Source organism: Neovison vison, chromosome 11 (genome assembly GCF_020171115.1).
Source record: "Neovison vison isolate M4711 chromosome 11, ASM_NN_V1, whole genome shotgun sequence".
NCBI lineage: Eukaryota > Metazoa > Chordata > Mammalia > Carnivora > Mustelidae > Neogale > Neogale vison.
Window position 1 is genome coordinate 59,062,657 of NC_058101.1, and position 20,923 is coordinate 59,083,579.

The 20,923-nt window shown below is 40.1% G+C and overlaps 1 protein-coding gene across 3 annotated transcripts in view; it reads left to right on the forward strand.

Moving 5' to 3' along the window:
* Window positions 1–20,397, forward strand: part of BOD1L1 (biorientation of chromosomes in cell division 1 like 1) — a 55,171-nt gene extending 34,774 nt beyond the window's left edge. Inside the window, exons 13-27 of one of the 3 annotated variants that reach the window (XM_044226129.1) lie at window positions 968–1,014; window positions 2,360–2,420; window positions 3,896–3,966; window positions 4,569–4,641; window positions 6,079–6,158; window positions 7,838–7,922; window positions 8,242–8,315; window positions 9,591–9,666; window positions 9,856–9,890; window positions 10,913–10,958; window positions 13,080–13,129; window positions 13,226–13,310; window positions 13,727–13,880; window positions 16,302–16,442; window positions 18,994–20,397. In XM_044226129.1, the coding sequence (XP_044082064.1) occupies window positions 968–1,014; window positions 2,360–2,420; window positions 3,896–3,966; window positions 4,569–4,641; window positions 6,079–6,158; window positions 7,838–7,922; window positions 8,242–8,315; window positions 9,591–9,666; window positions 9,856–9,890; window positions 10,913–10,958; window positions 13,080–13,129; window positions 13,226–13,310; window positions 13,727–13,880; window positions 16,302–16,442; window positions 18,994–19,111 (1,196 nt within the window). In that variant the 3' untranslated portion in view covers window positions 19,112–20,397. The remainder of the gene's footprint in view (window positions 1–967; window positions 1,015–2,359; window positions 2,421–3,895; window positions 3,967–4,568; window positions 4,642–6,078; window positions 6,159–7,837; window positions 7,923–8,241; window positions 8,316–9,590; window positions 9,667–9,855; window positions 9,891–10,912; window positions 10,959–13,079; window positions 13,130–13,225; window positions 13,311–13,726; window positions 13,881–16,301; window positions 16,443–18,993) is intronic. The other 2 variants (XM_044226130.1, XM_044226131.1) reach the window with 2 other exon arrangements.
* The last annotated feature ends 526 nt before the right edge of the window (window positions 20,398–20,923 follow it).

Genomic DNA, 20,923 nt, shown 5'->3' on the forward strand with positions numbered 1-20,923 from the left:
TGACCTTCAAAGTATGTGATCTCAAAAGCCTTATAAACAGAAGTATCAGGCAGTCCTGGAAGACCACCCCAAGGCCTGAGAAACCATTCATGCTGATGTGTTAAAACCGTAATGATGACAGATTTATTCAAAACCTAGATGTATTAGTTAAAACTTGTATATATGTGTTAAAGTACAAATAATTGAGCACCTAGGTGGCTTAGTTAAGCGTCTGCCTTCGGCTCAGGTCATGATCCCAGGGTCCTGCGATGGAGCCCCACATCCAGCTTCTTGCTCAGCAGGAGTCTGCTTTTCCCTCTGTCCCGCCCCCCCCCAAGCTCTCAAATAAATAAATAAAATCTTTATTTTAAAAGGTACAAATAATAATCCCATTTGTTAATTGTCAAGAAGGTAACATTTTTGGATTCTGAAGTCCTTTGTTCCCACAGTTTATTCCAGATGACTTCACTGTGTTTAGGTACGATTCAATAAAGGATCTACTTACGTAAAAGGAAGTTGTTTAAAAGAAAAATGTGCGTTCTGTCATTGTTGAGTAGAAACAGTAGAGCTCGTACTTCAAGTTTCCAGAGAATATAAATAGACCATTGCTGTTTGAAGGAATAGAATCTTAACTTTTCACTTGATGGCATTATTTTTAAATGAACCAGTGTCACTTTGCTGCTGAACAGTTACAGCAAAGGTCTACCTTTCTCCTAAGCTTCAGATGACCAACATAGTTAAATAGGTGCAGGGATTTAATGGACCATTGCCATTATTATAAAAATGCAGGCAACATTAATTTCTGTTGTTTTTCTAGAATAATGGCAGGCACAGTTTATAGAAAATAATTGGTCAGAATTTAATAGTTCATAAGGCAGCTAGGCAATAGCGACATAGTCCTGCTTTACCTTAAAAAATTCTAAGTTTATTCTCTGTGGTTCAGAAACAATATTCAGTTTCCTTGTTTCTCATTTTTGTTTTCGAACAGCCGAACTACAGAGGGAGCCTTTCTTGGTGAATGAATCACTTAATAATGTAAGTCACCGTAATGGTTTGAGTTTTGTTATGGGGCTTGGTGTTTTGAGAGCAAATGTAAAAGGGACATCTAGCAAAGGTAGTCTGTGCATTCTTTAGGAGACAGGAGGCTATTTCTAGTATGCTCTCCACTCACGTGCAGCATACCAGCTGAGATACTCAGGCCAGTGTACAATTGTATTTACTGATGTTAGGAATTTTAGTTGTTTTCCCCAAGAAAAAAGATCACTCGTGAAACATTTAAGGAAACAGAAGAAGGCCCAGATACCTCAGACTAGGAAACTCACCTTGGAATTACTAATGAAATCCTTCAAAGAACCATGAACTTTCTATTTTTTATTATTGTAACAAGTTTGATAATTGGATTACAACATCTGAAATTATCCTGGTGCTATAAACAAAACATTTTGAGAACTAAAGTTCTTTTTGTGTTTCTGGAAAGCCTTTATGAAGATACTACACTCTAATTGCCACATATACTTATTCTTTCCCAGCTGTGGCTGTCATAATGTCTTTGGTGCTTGAAAGAAATTTTATGTCTTTCTTAATGCACAGGGGACCTGATACCAGGAGAGAACATTCTGTAAAATGCCTGCAAATTGCAAAGAGACACATTATTTCCAGTGTCCCAAGAGAACTCCGGGGAGCTCTGTGCACTGCCAGACAACAGAGGGCTATCTTCACCCCTTGAAACATCCTGCTTTATGGCTAGAAACTCATATACAGTCAGCTGAGTAAGAGGAAAGAGAAAAACCCATTTGGTTTGGTTCAGATTTACTCTCCAACAGGATTCCAAATGTGGAGCCAGTGCTCCTCCACACCTCATTACCCTGAGGACCCTGGCAGCTACCTTTCCCCAATCTGAGAATATCACTGGCCTTTCCAAATATGCATGAAATTCTGTAGTTAGGATTTAGAATGTTGTAGGAAATTCTAAGACTTCCCCTCAGTTAAAAAAATAAAAGTACAGTTGATGAGATTTGCCAGAGAGATGATGACAAAATGACAGGATCCTTTAGCATTTTTAAATAAAAAAGTTATGAGGATATGGATGGGAAGAAAATTCATAGAATTCAAAATTTATTTATTTATTTTTAAAATTTCTTACACTTTTGTTATAACTGTTTTAAAGACAAGGAGAATAAAACATAGTAGGATGATAATTTGTTAAACCAAAACTTCTTCAAAAGGAAGATTCTCTGTGCTCTACCTCTTGTAGATGAAATTTAAAAGAGCATGTATTCCAGCCCATTTCCACATTTCCCACAAACAACCAGGTTATGTCAGTTCTCTTACTTGTTTTGGTGATATTATCCACAAATAACCTTTTCTGTGGTATGTTTAGGCCAAAAATAAGGGCTCAAGAGCAAATGAAGAACTTTGTAGCAAATCTCCTAACACAGAAGGTAAGTTAATGAATTTTGTAGTATTAATGTTGGTTTTAATTGTAGTTCCCATTTGAATTAAATGCTTTCTATATGCCAAGCCCTGTGCTAATTTACTTCACAAATTTTCTCTTAATTCATATCATTTGGTAGGTATTAACAGCATTACTTCTGTAGCTGGGGAACCAAGGGTGTGAGGGGTCCACTGCTTTGTTCAAGGTCCTGCAGCTATTAAGTGGCGCCTTGACGTAAATAGCTACTAGAACTTTCTCAGTAACTTCACTGTGGACTTAATCCAATGTGAATACAAAATGTGTAGCTGCCTGAGGTTTGTACTATAGAAGTTCTGTGTTTACTTCTGACAGGCAGTCTCTTTTTGGTAGATCAAGTGTATCACATTTATGTCGATCTTCTCCTAGGAGTCAGGCCTCATTCCATGAAACCTGTGGAGGCTACCTACTCCAGAGGGATAATTCTCCTCTCAAAAAGAACATAGAATGTTGTTGATACCTTATTCCAAGAGGGGGAAAGAAGTCTTTTTATAATAATATACCATATTTCAAAGCAAAGTAAAGCAGCAATAATTATAAACATTCATGTACTTATCACCTAGTTTTGTCATATCTTTAAAAATGTAGTATGTTTGCTTCAGGTGCTTTTAAAAAAAATATTACAGATATAGTTGAAATCACATATGCCTCACTGATCCCAATCTCTCTTATCTCGCTCAAAAGGGAGCCACTGTTCTGCAATTGCTATATATATTTCCATAAAAAATATGTAGCCTGATGTTGCATAGTTTAGGAAGAGGGGATCATGTTAGAGAAACTGTCCACCTTGTTTTTTCATTTGGTATTATGCTCTGAAATTGTGTCATGTTGATATGTATAACTCTAACTACTTTATTTCAGTTGCTCTTTGGTATTCCATTGTGTGAATATACCACTGTAATTCTCTTTTGCTTTTGTTGGTGGACATTTGGGTCTTTTGCAACTTTTCCCAATTGCAGAGTGCTGCTGTGCATGATCTTGTACCTGTCTCCCAATGCATATGTCATTTACCTGGACTTAAGTGTGGAATTGCTGAGTTGGTGGGCACCTCTTCAGGGATGTGCCATATTGTCCCCAGGTGGTGTACCAGTTATAACTCCACACCTTCTCTTTTTTGGTTTTACCAGACTGGTGAATGTTTGCTAATCTGACAGCTATGAAATAATACCTCTTGTTTTCCTTGGATACATCTTCACATTGTATTGCTCCCTGAGCTGGAGGAAACTGGCTGTGAAGTCACTGTGCAGAGTCCAGTGACCTCATCCCTCCATAAACCCATTTATTTACATTCTGCAAATGCGAATCATGGAACTTACGTGGTTGCTATGAGGACCCCATCAAAATGACTTATAAAGTGTCCTTCCCGCTGCCATGCACACCCTAAAATAAGTATTGGAATGAATAAATCCTTAACTTTTTTTTCTCTTTTTTGTATTTATTAATCAGAGATATCCAGCGGCAGAAAAGACAGTACAGAAGCCTTAAGAGATCACAGTGTTGAAACAAATCCTAAAGAGGTGGGTTTGCATAAGAAACTCAAGTATTCATGTTTTGTATATAGTGCTTTTGTACAAAGGCCTTAGTTCTTTGTATGAATTAAAAATTAAGTGGCTCTCCATATCACTTTTTATCTGTTTATACTCTCGTGTAGGTAATTATTGGTAACTATGTCCACATTGTAGTCAGGAATGCTAAATGTTATTTCTTACACTGTCTTTCCTCAGTTCTTTGCTAGGCCACTGAAAGAGGAGAACACTACCAATTAATTTAGGACATGCCACTGATTGTAAGACATATCTTGACTTCAGAGATGGGAAAAGAAGCAGTATGTTGTTTGGTTTTTTAAAACATATTTTAGAATGGTTGGAATACATTGACTAACCAGAAACAGGCTCTAATGTTTTGTATGGATTTACATTCAAATACAATACAAAAAAAAAAAAAAAGAAGAAGACTCAACCTTACAAAATAAGTGTCATCCAAATCTAGATGCTGAAAGTGTTATTCTAGATTTTTAAAAAACTTATTTCAAAGACTAAAGCTAATAAATGTACTGTCATTTCGGTAGATTTGGTTCCAAATTCTGTTGACATTAATATATAGTCATTCTTGATTCCAGGATGAAGAGGAAGAAAGGCAGATGCCTAAAAGAAAAAGAAAGAAGCATTATCCCTCTTCAGAAGATGAACTGGGTAACATATTTAGACCATATATATTCCTTTTTCAGACATCTTGGAAGATCATATTATTTTTACATCCAAAATATTGGGCCAATATCGAAAATTTTTGAGAGGAATAATTGCTTACTTTTACAGCTCTGGAGTCCAGTTTGTATCCAGACTGGCTTGACATCTGCAGGGCTTTTTTTTTTTTTTTTTTTAAGATTTTATTTATTTATTTGACAGACAAGATCACAAATAGGCAGAGAGGCAGGCAGAGAGAGAGAGAGGAAGGGAAGCAGGCTCCCTGCTGAGCAGAGAGCCCGATGTGGGGCTTGAGACCATGACCTGAGCCGAAGGCGGAGGCTTAACCTACTGAGCCACCCCGGCGCCCCTCCAGGGCTTTTTCTGAAGTTGATTTAGAAACTACATTTTTACCTACAGAAGACCCAAACCCTGGAACTCAAACAGACCCACACTTCTCTGTAACCTGTGCCTGGGACCCAGCCAGATGCCATCTAACTCCTTATTTTATATCATCAACAGATGCCCCACAGAGCTAGTGAAGCATGTTAATAAAAATTCATGTAATAGCTCTTGTGTGCTTTATACTGTTGATTTTCCCACGGTCTGTAACAGTGCTATCCCACAGAACTTGCTACAGTGATGGAAATGTTCTTTTGTCTAGTACAGTAGCCACTAGCCACGTGTGACTATTGAGCAATTAAATGTGGTTGGTGGGAATGAAACACTGGATTTATAATTGCATTCAATTTTAATTACTCAAATTTCAACAGCCACATATAGCTAATGGCTACCATATCAGATGATACAGAGACTTATACATTGATACCTGGCATAAGGTACAAATGTAACAAATATGTATTAAGTAATATGTGAGAAAGAAAGGATAAATACTTTCCTTTTTTGGTTAGGAGCATGTAATTATTTTATAATTCTTGAGTTCATATTTTAGGTACTATACTTGTTATTTTATACACATTCATAATAACTGTGTGAGTTAGGCATTATTGTCATTTTATAAATAAAGAAATTAAGATTCGGCAAGATTGTGACTTTATTTCCACCAAGTAAATCTGATTCCTAAACCCATGGTCTCAATCACTATGCTGTACCTCCTAGGTGGTAACACATTCAGGAAGTTAAACAGATCTCTGGGAACTTTGTATGCCCTAAGCCCTTACCATAGAGTCTTCTAGCATATTGATATCAGCTAAGCATTTGTGGATTTTTTATTTTACTTTTTATATTTTACTTTTTTGGTTTTGCAGGGGCCACAGTCAGTGTTTAGTGCTTAAATCACATGACATAGTACATTTAGAATAACTTTTCTTTTCACTGTATCACAAGACTAAAAAAGAAGTCTTAAACTGTCTTAAAATAGAACTGTGCATTTCATTTTTCATTTAGCTTTTATTCCTTTGTGATTCTGTCCAAACTGATTTACAGATGATAATCCAGATGTCCTAGATTCCAAAATAGAAACAGCACAGAGGCAGTGTTCTGAAACTGAACCGCAAGATATAAAGGTATTCTTTCCACGTATTAATTTTAAGTTTTGGGGTAACCTAATTTCATCACTGTGAACACTTATTAAAATATTATTTTTCATTCTAGTATTCTTTTTACTTTATGTATCTCTAATGTTCATTATATTATAAAATGTATATTTTTTAGGATCCTGCAGGAAAAAAAAAACAAGTACTGTACTTTATTATTTTATACTGTAAGAGTGTAATAATTTCACAGTTTTTATATAACCATTGCTTAGGTTTCTGTTCAATGATGTCATTGACTTCAGGCTTCTAGGTGCTTCCTTCCAAAGTGTCAGATGCTTTACCACAGATGTGCTTGTATCAAAACATTGAAATATGGCGATACATATTATGTTAAAGTTTTAATAACCTGCCTTCTCTCTACTTTACTTCCTGCCTCTAAAATATAAGTTGTCCAAGGATTGGCCTCACTCATTGCCCTTTTTTCATATGGTCTTATTTTCATCTGATGACTCAGGGAAGTGGCTCACAAATTTTATTTCTGTTCCTGCTCTCTAGGCCCAGATTTCTCCATTTCCTGCTAGATAGCTCCTCTTAAGCATGCTTTCATTTCTGAGACTCAGTGCTGCTCATTGTCTATTCCAAACTAGTTCCATCTCCTTTCTCTGTCTTTCCCTAATTTATTTTTTTCCACCGTGTTCCAAAAGTGTTTAAGTTAGCTCATAGAAATATATGCAGTTGAATTCTAGCTTACTAAAACCAGTTCAGAGTCTCTGTTTTTTGCCAATGACTGATGAACTAAATAAAAAGTAGTCAAAGAATTTTTAACAACCAAGCAGAGAGTCATGTATCGTCATGAATTTCAATTGGTCATGGTGAAGGAAAGAAACAGGATTTTAACCCCATCCTTCCGCCTGCCCTGTCTATCTAGAACAAGAATCCTGAGACAGTACTCTTTAATTTGGAGAGAGGCAGGAATATTGAAGGGGTATCTTTTTATTTTCCCTTCAATATCATGAAAGTTTTTTAATGCAGAATTTAACTAAAATATACCAACCATTTTCACTAAGAAATCACATCTAGATAATGTTTTCAATATTTATAAGACAAATGTTTAGAAGACAATTCTAATTTTATATTTTAATTTGTGTGGGTTGGGGTTTGTTTTGTTTTTTACATACTATATCAGTATTACAGTACAACATTTTGGTATTTCATGCTGAAAACTGTTCTGCAATTAAGAGTGAATGATTCAACTGTTGAGAGACCGTTGCTCTAAATCAGCCTACCCTGATACCCTGAAATTCTCTTAGGTGCTTTCCCTCTTTATCCCTTCCCCCTAGTCCCCTCCTCCAACACCCAATAAAGAAAAGAAATCTGTTGCAAGTTCCTATCAGTTCCTTCTTTGGAGTTTCTCTCGGAAAGATAAGATACAGGATGAGGGAGGAAAAGACCGATTCTATTTTGCAGGGAGGAAGAGAGTGCCCTTGTTGCTTTATGGTTGAGTTTTATCTCATTCTGTTCCGCCTTCAGAATTTGTATCTCTTTGTATAGCCTCACTAGCTGCAAAAAAAGAGTTACTTTTTTAAAATTCTGCAACAAACTTATTAAAAAACAGCTAGAAATTTGTTTTTGAGATAAAAAGGAAAACCTTGGGGAGGACCAGGGAGGCAGGGTTAAGAAGCTTCTTGTATTGTTTAACTTCTCCACAGGAGGAGAACACTGGAGATTTGGAAGGATTATCTAAAACAAGTACTAAGACAAACAGCACTGCTTCAAGGGCCATGGATGAAAAAGGTGAGTATACTATACAGACTTGGATGAATTGTTTTGAGATGAGACTCCCTGCTCACCAGGCTTCATAGCCTAAACCGTGTCAAGTTGTTCACCCTCCCTTGAGAATGCACTTTATACTCACAGGGCTTGGGAATCATTTTGAATTTGGGTCTCAACCCAAAGTATGCCAGACTCCTGCTTGTTAACTTCAGTGGCATAGGCCCGCGATGACATACATGTGCATGTGTGTCTGGGGCCATGCAGGACACCTGGGCAGGTGTGGTGGCCATGTGGCTGACTGTGGTCCCCAGCCCTGAACAGAGCTCTGCTGTCTCTGCAGACGAATACAGCAGCGGCGAAGCTGCTGGCGAAAAGACAGAGCAGAATGACGATGACAACGTGAAATCTCAGGAGGTAGGGGATGACTTTTTTGTATCTTCCTGTTTAGATATTTAAGTACTAATGGCAAATAAAATGCATTAAGTGCTATTACATAAAGTTTTTGTCAAGTGCTTTTGAAGTAGTTCATTTTTTTAGTGCAGTGGGACACCCTTTCATACTGTGATTTTATCAGTGTCAGTTTGATTAATTTTGGTCTCTTCATTTTCATTTCATCCATACATCTGTTTGAGACCTATTTCTGTCAAGACTGCATAGGATAAGCCCAGAGCTGTACCTCAGTTGTTAAGTCACATTCCTGTCCTGGCAGTGGGGCATGGCCGAGTCAGGCAAGTGTTTAGGTCAGACAATCGGGCTGCTGTGCCCTGGAGTGTGGAGAGGACAAAATGGGCGCAGCACAGCAGGGTGTGCAGAAGGCCTACAGCTGATGTCCAGTGGAACCCAGTTTTGTGAGGCCCCGTGGGGGATTCCTGGAAGGCAGCAGGAACAGGCCAACCTCCAGCCCTGCCCCTCCCTACCTCAGGGGATTTACAGGGAGCCCAGTGCAGGGAGGAATCCACTGGCCTGAGACAGGCCCTAAATCAAGGGAGACAACCTATACACCAGACACATCTAGATAACCATTACCAAGTTTGTCTGACACCCTTTTTTAAATTTTATTTTTAAATTCAAGTTAGTTAACCTGTATTATTAGTTACAGAGGTAGAATTTAGTGATTCATCAGTTGCATGCAACACCAGCACTCATTCCATCAAGTGCCCTCCTTAATACCCATCCCCCAGTTACCCCATCCCCTCACCCACCTCCCCTCCCACCACCCTCAATTTGTTACCTGGAGTTAAGAATCTCTTCTGGTTTGCCTCCCTCTCTTGTTTTTATCTTGTTATATTTTTCCTTCCCTTCTCCTGTGTTGATTAGTTTTGTTTCTTACATTCTACCCAGTACAACTTCTTAATAGTTCCTATTGTTTTCTCACACTTCTGTATGAGAAGTTCAGTGGCCTCCTTTCTTTTTCGTAAGGGATAACATTTGGTCACAAGTGACTAGGACTAAATCCAAATTTAAATGTGCGTGCATACTGATTGCCGAAGTCAAAGTGGACACAAAGTGCTCACTTCGATTACCTCATCATAGATTCACAGTACAGTTCTCAGTGTTTGTCAGGTAATGGAATGCACAGAGAGAAATGAAGCACAGGGGTCATGTATTTTCTTAAGTGACAGGATCGGAGACCTCTGAGGAGGGAACTCTAAATTTTTATTGCTTTTTTTCCCTCCCTTTCCCCCTTAGGAAGATCAGCCAGTCATTATTAAAAGGAAAAGAGGAAGACCTCGTAAACACCCCTTAGAAACAGCGTTAAAAACAAGTAAGTATTTGTTGTGTTTTCGGTTCACATGCAAGACATTTTCACGGGGTGCCTGGCTGGTAGAGTGCAGTTCTTAATCTCAGAGTCGTGAGTGCAAGCTCCATGTTGGGTATGGGGCCTACTTTAAAAAAAAAAAAAGACATTTTCAAACTGATTTTCTAAATGAGATTTTTATTTTTTGTTTTTTAGAAGAAGACTGCAAAACAGATACTGGCATTGTCACTGTAAGTAATTGTAACAGACGAGAACTCTAGGAGTTCTTGACCTGGATAGTGTATACTGCAATATTTGTATTTTCCACTACTTTATTTTTTCAAATATTAGAAAAGTATTAAAAGAATCCCTTAAATAAAACACTGAATAACCATTTAAATAATATTTCAGTTACTAATGTCTTTACATAAATAGTCTTCAGTCTGATCCCATCCTCACTTGTGAGTTTGCTTATATAAAAATTATCTAGGGACTTAGCTTCTTGTCATCCATTACAATACAGAAGATGGTTGTTTTATACGGTTTTTAGGTAATTACTTCTTTATGGAAATCCCAGTGTGTCTCACCTCTTACTACTCTCTGTAGAGTTCCTGTCATAACAAAACATACACTGATTTCAATGCAGGAAAATCTTCAGTGACACTTTATCTTTTTAAACTTTATCTTTGACTCTGAATTGTATGTTCAGCAAAAATCATTGTATCAAGACTTTATTGCATGACAGCATTAATAGAAGGACAAATATATGTCCAGTGTCCTGAAAGCAAATGAGGTTCCAGCCTCACCTTTGCCACTTACTCCCAGAACTGTGATGCCGAGCTGATCATGTGACCCTCTTAAAGCTCCTATTGGACATAAAGTAGCATAATAATACCTATAGTGCTCATCTCAATAGAATTATTACAAGACAGCAAAACGAAAGCGCCATAGGCAAACACATTTGTCAACACATAAGACATTATGGGGAATATGAGCAGTGGCCTGGCTGCGTCACCTCCTGTGCCCATCTCCCAGGGTTGCAGTGGAATGGCTGGGGAAGAGGCTCGTGGGAGCCCTGATTGTCTTGTTGAAAGACCATGTGTTCAGAAGCATGGCATCTATATTTGCTTGGTATTCTTAATTAGCTGCAAAAGATAGGTTCCAAGTACTCTGTCTCCATAATAGAGGTCCTAAACCTGCCTTGCAGAACAGATGACTTTCTTTGTGATGATGACTAACTGCTGACTTCAGTTTTTTGTTGGTTTAAATTTAGGTAGAACAGTCTCCACCTGGCGGCAAACCAAAATTAACACAGACAGGTGTGTACCTAGAGCATTGTTCTGCATTGGATCCAAGGAAGGGGTGGGGGCAGCTGGCTATTGGGGAAGGTTTTAGAGTTTCGTTGTTTTACCATGAAGTGGATTAGAGGGTTGTCCTTTTAGCCCTGGGAGACTACAGCTATTGGCTTTTCTTGTGATCTGAGCTCTTCTTGGTTTTGGAAGTCTCTAGGAAGCCTCCAGAGAGGAGGATAAAGGCAACAAAAAGTAAAATGGGGATGACATTGCTGCGTCCAAATTATAATTTACTGGATATGTTTAAGGGAGAAATAGATCAGCCTGGGAACTAGGCACTCTTACCAGGAAGTCGGGAATTTACTCAAGAGCCTATTATTCTCAGAAAAATAAGAATTTTTAAAACAGCCTGTGTAGTTTCTAAAGCCAGAGTGCAAGAGATAAAACTGTTTCAGTTATTTTTTGTCCTCATTCCAAGGAGAGAAATACTCCAAAATGTTGACAATGATTGGCTCTGGGTGGTTAGATAATGGGAACATTCCATGTTGTTAACATTGCCTAAATTTTCTGGAATTTTTACAATGTGTATATATTAATGTCTTAGTTAAAATTTTTTTCTACATAAAAACAGCAAGACCGGGGCACCTGTAGCTAAGTTGGTTAAGCATCTGACACTTGATTTTGACTTAGGGCATGATCTCAGGGTTGTGAGATCAAGCCCCATGTCAGGTTCCACACTCAACAGGGAATCTGCTTGAGATTCTTTCTCCCTCTCCCTCTGCCCCTGCCCTCAGCACACACGCTCTCAGTCTCTCTCGTAAAAGCTTTTTTCTTTTTTAAAAGGCAACAAGGCCTTTTGGTGAGTTTTAAAGTGTTGGCATAGGCAAAAAAGATGAATGTGACAACTGTTTTGGATAAAATAAATAGCTGATTAGATCAGGAAAGTACATACATAATCTAACCAAGGTAAAGCAAATATGTAATTTAGAAACCTTTCCACATAGTTAACTGTGTGTGATCTTGTGATCATATTTCAGTTTTTTTTGTCTCTTGGAAAATTAAGGTTGATTTATTATTTTTTTTTACAAGGGGAAATTCTGCTTATGTTTGGATTTTAACCAGTTTTTATTCATAATTTTATAATATTTTGAATCAATACAACGAGAAAGAATTATAAAGAAACCTTTAAAATTTGATTGCCCTTTAAGGATTGTAATTTGAGCTGTGTGATTATGTTTTGGGGTTTGGCAGCAATTTTCCAAGTCTGGGTAATGATGACCAGTTATGACAGGCTTCTTCGCTGTAAGCCTTCTTGGTATAACTCTTCTGTCTACATCAGTGTACTGAACTTGCAAAAAGGGTGATACATGGACCTCGCCACCAGTGAGAAGTACCTTTGGGTTGTCGAGTGTCTAGGGAGTATCCCTGAACTCTAATTTCAAACAGTACATTAAACTAAACTTCATTTTTCCCCAAGATACATTTTCAGAAAATTGTAACTTCTACAGAAAGCAAATATATAAAGAGTAGGCATACACAGCCTAAAATAACTTAAAATATGTACTTTTCTAATTGCTCTGATGTAACTGTTTATAGTCAAGAGAACTCTAGCTATTACACTACTTATTAGTCATGTGCTGAACATATTACTTAAATCAAGTTACTTGAGTCTCATTTTTCCTAACTACCAAAGGGGTATCGTAATGAAGAGGGAGCTACATAAGATATCAGTGAGATCTGTAATCCTGACCTGTGGGTCCTGGTGTGGTTTGAGGGCTCCGCGGATGTCCCTTTCCTCCTCTCTTTCTGGGTGCAGAGCATTTGATCTGAAAGGGACCATACAGGTGGTCTGACCCTTTTATCTTATGGATAAAAACTGAGGCTTGAAGAATTTAAGTAATTTTCTCAGATTGCATAGGTTATTTGTGAAAAGTCTGAAGTACAGATCTGGAGGTCCTGACTTGTATTCGAATGTACTTTCTGCTAGGTATTCTGACTCAAACTCTGCTTGCCTGTTATAAAATAATGTTAAATTGTTAAACAGAACATTAATCAGCACTGGTACATTCAGAGACAATAAGCCAGACTGTTGAAAAGTTAATTTTATACTAAGAGAGTGTTAATGCAGACATTTTCGTTTTCTTAAAGATGAATCCAATAAAGAAACCACTACCCTACAAGAAAGAGGTATAAGCAACGTAAGTGTCAGTTTTCTTATCAAGGTATGTCCTTTAGGTACTGAACAAGGTATGTTCAATTAACCATCCTTTCAACTTTAATTTTATTACTTCCAGGACGATGGTGAAGAAAAAACAGTAGCAAGTGTGCGTCGGAGAGGAAGAAAGCCCAAGCGTTCACTCACTCTGTCAGATGATGCTGGTGTGTTTCTGGCACATTTCTTAATTGCAGGGTCTTATCATTTCAAAATCCCCTTTTTAAAGAGTTTTTCTCTGGATGAGGAAAAAATCTAGTGGGGCACAGTCAGTATTAATATTACATAAATATGTGTGAAATGACTCTAATCCCATGTCAGAAATGGTACATCCCAGATGCTTTTCTGAGTACATGTGAATTTTTCATGAATGCTGGCTGTGAACTGCCTAAGTAAACTATCCCAAATGTGTTTGAGATTAAGTTAAACAGTTGTGAGTTGCAAGTGCTGAAACAAAAGGAAATGGAAAACCACTTCTTCTGCCTCCAAGTCCCTAATATCCTACATTCTAAACTTCATGACTCTCCTTTGGAAGTGTCTTGGGAAATTGTACAATCCAGGTGTTACCCTTCTATTTGAACAGAATCTTCAGAGCCAGAAAGAAAACGCCAGAAATCAGTTTCTGAAGCCACTGAGGACAAGAAAGACCAGGATTCTGAGGAGGACGAGGAGGAGGAAGAAGAAGATGAGCCCTCAGGAGCCACTACAAGGTCCACCACCAGATCAGAGGCTCAGAGGTAACGGGGGCAACAGAGAGCTTCCAAAGGCCTTCACTACCTTCTCCATCAGACAGCAGCTTTGGCTTTCATTGATTCTCTTTTCATTGACTCACTCGTGCCACAGTGTAAGCCATTTCCTTTCATTTTATCTTAAGCAGAGAGCACATGCTCTTAGCCATTGGACACTGCAGTTCTTCTTGAAGAAACCCGCCTTGCATCTTAAATGATTGTTGAGGATCACACCAGGCTTTTCCAGGTTCAAAGTGCCTGTTCGGTGAAATGCATTCAGTTCCTGTACAGATATTTATTGAGCCTCAGTAGCTATCTCAGATACTATTCTGGGCCCGTGGGTGAAAGCAGGTCATGTGTATACAGAACAGTCCCTACGTGTAGTACGCCCGGGTCAAGTGCAAGAGAGAAGGCAGGCATACCCATCACCATCATAGGATGCTTGGAATTCTGCAGTGCTATGGTATAGGTTGACATGTGAAATTGCCCATATGCAACCATGTTTTACTAACATAAATTAATTTCATGTTTCCCAAAGTTTATTCTGCTAAACCCCAGTATGGCCAGAAGCCCCTGGAAAAAAGTGCCATGGTCAAATGAGTTTCAGGAATGCTGGTGAATTCCTTTTCCTTCTTAAGTCACAGTGCACATTAAAATATTAAGAGCCTGGCATAGTCCTAAAAGAAAGAAACCAGTTAAACTTTGAACAAATATTATTTGCCAATTATACCCCAAACCTATTAATACCAGTGTTCTTTTCCCCACTGCACATTTTGAGACATATTGCATCCGTTTACTATTTATCAGTCTACTAAAGCAAAAATATTTTCCATTTCCAAGGTGATTCAGAAGTTGTTGATTTGGTATTATCTTTTGTCATTTCATTAGCCATCTTTAATCAAAAAGTTCAGGGACATTTATTTCAAGAGTATCACTTACTATACCTGTCACCGAAGTGTAACAGTAATAATGTCTTGTGTTTATATAAAGACTTAAAATCAGCCTATTTCTGTTCACTTCATACTTGCATGTTATTAGCCTTTCATGCCATGGTTTGATTTCTTAAAAGAGTCAGAATTTTAGAGCCACAAGACTTTAAGAGCTCCCACAGCTGAAGGTAAGGTGGGGTCCCATATTTGTTTTTAGATGGAACAACTCAAATAAATGGAAGAGACAGAAGCAAGTTTCCTGCTGATGGGAGAGGCTGGGGATGCTGGAGCACACAACCCCAGCACCACCACTCCTGAAACACCCACACAGAGGCCACCCAGGACAGCAGGGCCCCACTTCAAATTGTTTTGTAGGCCAAAAGGCCCCACTTCAGATAGTTTCATAAGCCAAAAGTAGCAGTGAGGTTGCCCTTTTAAATTTCGTTCTTTGAAAACAAATCTTATTTGACCTGTGATTCTGTAAATACCTAGACTGTCAATATTCCTCCTTAACGGACCTTGAGAACTGTTGATTTACAAATGGATCCTTTTCTCTTTGTTTAGATTCGTCAGCATCAGTCTGGGTTCCTGGGCTCTGGCATCTTCCTCATTGCAGATTCTTAGGGTTGGCTGGGGTCTTCATGGGTTACTGCCTTACTGTGTGCACCAGCAGCTCCTCTGCAAAGGTCTTTCTGCTTGCAGGTTCCTTGGGGACAGGGAAGCCTCCTTCTCCTCAGCATTCTCTTCCTTGTGTCCAGTAGAAGTCGGCCTCCCTGAGGCATCTGCTCTTGTTCTAGTTCTGCTCTTGGGGCTTCTCTGCAGCATTTCCCTGAGCATTGGAGGGCAGCTTCCAGGTCTTCTGTTTCGATCCCCCTCCTCACCCCTGTTTGTTCCAGAATTTATCTGCTCTCCTCTGTAAGGAAGCACAGGTTCTGCACAGAGCGTGGGCTGATGAACTCCGAAGAGGGTTTCCCCACCTTATCCTGGGGTACCTGCTTCCACATGCACCCAGTCTCTGTTCCCTCCGCTGGACCGGCACGCTGGCTCAGCGAGTCCTTTCTCTTACAGTTTCATTGGCAAGCCTGCTCTTCCATCCCCTAGTCCTTGTGCAGTTGCCTGCCTGGACCAGTTGCAGGGTCTGACCATCTGGCCTTGTGAATTATACTATTTTTACTATCCTGGCCCCTTATTCTACTCTGGTGAGCACTTGAGGAATTGTCATCTTGTCCACCAGTGTATTGTTTATTATCACAGAGTCGTCTTTCTCTAAAATGATGACAAAAAACCCTGCACAGTAAAAGCAAAGACACCGTCATGCAGGCAGGCAGTTGTGGACCACATCAGACCTACTTTTTACCAACAGTCCAGAAAACCAACCATTTTCTGCTTTTTTTGTCCCCATTCTCTGACTCACCCATGAGGAGCGTCGTCCTTTCTGAAGTGGCCCTGGGCCTGGCGTGTTCAGTATACCGCTGCCCGGTGTTTCTGTCATCTGTTTCAGAAGGCATCATAGCAAGCCATCAGCACGTGCAGCATCCACGTTTGGCAGCCCAGAAACCATTTCTGCTAGAAATCGCCAAATATTAGCAAAAGAGAAGTTATCTACCCGCGAAAAAGTTAGTAAATCTCCCCCATTAGGAAGGTAAGTCCCTGCTTACACTTGAAGTCATCTTTAATCCCCAGAGACTATTTTTTGGTACGGTAATGTTTCCTTCCCAAATTCCTTTAAGATTTTTCTCTTGCCACATAACTATCTCGGGATCATTGGTTTCCCAAATGGAAACTCACTCCAGAAGGCATTGGGGCCGCAGAAGGAATCTCAGGCCTCGTTTCACACCCTCCTCTACAGACTTGCCTTTGAGCTTTGTGAGCCTTACACATGGGTTCCTGTCCACCAGGACCAGAGGTGAGGCGTGTTTCTTCCCGAGTGGTCCCAGGTCCGAGTACTTGGCTAAAGCAGCACAGCATGGCCAGTTGCGTCACAGCCCAGAATCGTTTCTGTTCCGGCCAGCATGTTAGAGAAGCAGTGGGGTAAACAGAGTAAAACAGTCACTTCCAGCTCAGCCCCTGGCTGGCTCCCACTGCCTATAGCCTCGTTCATCCTACCACTTCCCACAGGCTGCGCCCAGCCCTCCTTTGTGGCCTTGGCTTGTGCTGGTTCTTGAGTGCCCTTGCCCCAGCTGCCAGCAGGCCAGGCACTGCCATCCTTCCCACTCCCTCTTTAGGAGGCCCCTGCTGCTTTAGTTCCTCTCTGTCCTTCCCGCAGCACTACCAGCCTGCTGTGCACAGGATGGTGGTGTATGCCGTCTCTGAACTCTAAGCTTCTTCCTTGAGTCTTGTCTTACTTTCTGTACATTTTAGCATCGACAGAGCTAAAAGACTCTTCACAGTGTACAAAAACTGTCATGGTCTTCCTAGCATATGGGTAATGTAGTATGTGTTATCCGCCCCATGTTCTAGAAAGGGAAGCACAGTAAAGTGCCAGGTATCTTTCATATGCATTCTCCCACTTAATCCTCATTAAGTGAAATGTCATATTTATTCTTATTTTATAAGTGAGGGAAGGAATCTCAGGAAGGTCTGGTCCATATTTCTCAAAATGGAATTGCAGACCAGTCGGGGAAACCTCAGTGCTAAAATTCTGGGTAGGGCCTGAGAGTCTGCATTTCTAGTAGCTCCCGGGTGATGCTGGTGCCGCTGGTCACAGACTACACTTAGGGTGCAGGAAAGGGCTTGGGTGACCCCCTGAGCTCAGACAGCCCGGAGGACGCACCGTGATTCCGAGCTGCTGTCCCCTGCTATATGGAATCTTGCACAGCACTGGCGTGCCCACTGCTCTCCAGCCCCTCTCGGTACATGCATGTATGTCGAAACCGTATCCTATGCAGCACCGAGCGACTCGGTTCGAGTTTACTCACTTGTGCCATCAAAAGAACAATAAGAAGACCTGTCTTATCAGTGCAGCTCCATCAGTCCATCTCCTGCAGTCTTGGTTTACCAGGCCTTTTCCTTCATGGATAGAACTGTGGCTGCTTGCTGATAATGTGCCTTTGTGCAACATACTGGGGAGAGGAAAGGAGTAATACCCAGCGGTGGCCCTGGAAAAGGATCCTAGCGGGGACATTTGTCCATGACGTGGAAGCTTTTTTGGCACCACCCACACTAAAACTCTGTTGTGCAGTACATTTGCAGAATGCTCACATTCGCCGCTATCACTGCAACAAAACTTGCACATTGTTCAAAATAATGACTATAGCCTACAGCTGGCAAAAGCCAGCAGGTAATTGACAGTGGTAAGCACTCTTTTGAAGACACAAAGTGCTGTGGATATCCAGAGAGCATCTTACTCTCTGGTTAGGAAGGCTTGGAGGGCTTGCTTTTGAACTGGGACTTAAAGATGAGGATGTCTGCTAGATGGGAGGTATGGGGTGATCTCTAAAAACTCACATGCCAAAGCATGAAAATGTGAAAGAATGTCCTGTGTTTGGGAATGGCCGTATTTTGGCAGGACTGTAGCCCAGGGTGGTGTAGAAGCCAGGGCAAATTATAAAGGACTTCGTGAATTCTCAGAATGACTGATCCAGAGGGCATCCGATAATCAAGAGGAATATACGTATAAAAGATAAACAGGACAGTGACTTGATTCATTGGGGTTTCTGACAGATAATTCTGGCAGATGGTAGAGCAGGGATAGGCTGGTAGCAGGGAGATTGGCCAGAATGCTGCTCTGAAATTCCCATGTGTTTTCTGACCTTGCCGGCTCTCCTCCAGAACACTGTCTCATGAGACATGATCGGGCACCACTCAGACATAGTCCACAGTCCTCTGTTCCCAGTGGTCACCTCAACTTGGGACAGCATGTGGAGGACTGACTGGCTGTTGATTGTTTTGTAGATAAAAGAAGTAGGACCCAGAGAAGAAGGTAGATTTGACACAGGCCGGCACCGGGAGTGTGACCAAGCTGGGACCGGAGCACGGGCCTCCAAGCTCCTCTCGGGCCATTTGGGTGTGAGCTGGTCAGCAGACGACCAGTTAGCACTGTTCTTCTAGAGTCCCCTCTTCTATATACATGTGACCCGGGTTTTCTCTTCCTGGCTCTCAAGTCAAAAACTTTCCCTGTTTTAAAGAATTCCCAAATTATTGAAGCCGCTCCTTTCAGCTCTTACCACTACCTTGATTTTTGTTTACTGCAGATCGAAGGCCCAGCTCTCCCCTTCTAGCAAGCGCAAGAGGGAAGCCAGCCCCCCCGGAGCCCGAACCAGAGGCCAGCAGAGGGTGGAAGAAGCCCCCTTGAAAAAGGCCAAGCGGTAATCCTGGCCTCCACTGCCCTGGCTTGTTGGGGACACAGCCAAGAGAAGAGAATCAAGCCTCGGGGCCATAGCTTTTTTTTTTTTTTTTTTTTTTTTTTTTTTAAACCAGGGAAAGGACATGCATGTGCTCTAAGTTCCTAGGTGCAAGCTTTTTCTCGTTCTGTTTTAAACAGCTTTATAAACTATTGTTCATAGAAGATATTATGTACATTTATTTCAGATAAAGGAAAATAAGTTTACTTTGTATCTGAACTCAAAACAAAGTAGTTGTATATTTTAACATTTGAAATTGGGATTTCCCGATGTGACACATCACTAATGCAAACCCTTCCAGCCCATCAGACACCAGGCTGCCTACTGGTAATCTGTGTACAGTATATAAACATGTAAAAATAGGTTGTATTTTACTCTATGTATGATGCTAATCAATGAACACTTTATTTATTTTACAGAGAAAACTTATCTGTGAACTTTACTATATATCTGTTTATTTTATTTTATTATTTTTTTTTATAAAAAAAAAGGGGGGGGGTTAAATGCTATGCAGTCATTAGTAGAAATGTTTTAGGATGCTGCCTGCCTTGTAACTCTCTGAATATGATCTGGCAGGAAATACAGAATCTTCTCGCATGTATCCAAGTGAAGTAGTTTAGCTCAAGAAAGGGTCTGCATTGCTTCTCTGTTCACAGTTGTGACTGTTTTTAAGAATGTAACTTGTTTTTAGATTATGCTCGCATCTGTGACTTTACTTCCAGCCCCACTGGTGTGAAAGGTTCTGGTTCAGGTAAAGTTACATCCTGCACCTGCAGCAAACATGCCTCTGTCATTGTTCATTCTTCCCCTCTGTGCTTTTCTGAGGCTTCTGCCCATTCTCTTTCCATATTGTCCTTTTCAGTGAAGGGAAATGCATCGAGATTAGGTCACTCATGTCTATCGAGCTTCAGGATTTTATGTTGTTTTATATGCAATTATTTCAGGATAGAAACTGGCTTTATTGCCAGATTCTTTTTTAAACATGTTTTAACTCCCATATGAACAAACTGTCCAACTTAAGTTTTTCATAAAATTAAATTTTTCTTAAGATCAAATTTGTCTCTAGCAATGATGTGATGAGTTGCCAAATAATTGAGATTATTTTAAAATGTTTTGTTCATATTGTTTTATAATTAAAATTTACATTCAGTGTGTGTGAATTTTTTTTTGACTCTTAATGTAAGGTGGATATTTCTGTCATTTTACATGGTTTCTTACAAGATTTTTTATATAAATTATAAAATGTTTCCAAAACTTGAGTGGTAAGAATTTTTTTTCTATATTTTAAATTTTCTCCCTGTGGAAACCATTTCTTCTCCCCAAATACTTCGTCTTAGGTATATTGTGAATATATACCTGAATGCAAGGGAAAAAGCAGATGTGCTGTTCTTTGGGTTGTTTATGGAAGAGCAGTGAGCCGAGACCAGGCAGTGGCAAGTATGGCAATGGTCTGGAGTGTTTCTCAGTCTGTCTGCAGGGGGAAGCGATAGGCATTTGGCATAGATGTTTCTGTGGAGGCAAAGACCATCTTGTGCACTGTAGAAAGTGTAGCCTTCCCGACCTTTCTTCTGAGAAAAAAACAGGGTTTTGGAGGGGAGGGAGGTGGGGGTTAGGTAAGCCTGGTGGTATGTATTAAGGAGGGCATGTATTGAATGGAGCACTGGGTGTGGTACATAAACAATGAATCTTGGCACACTGAAAAAATAAACTTTAAAAAAAAACATGATGGGACTAATTCCTCTCCAGCTGAAGCTGGTAGCCCACAGGCACAGTCCTTCCC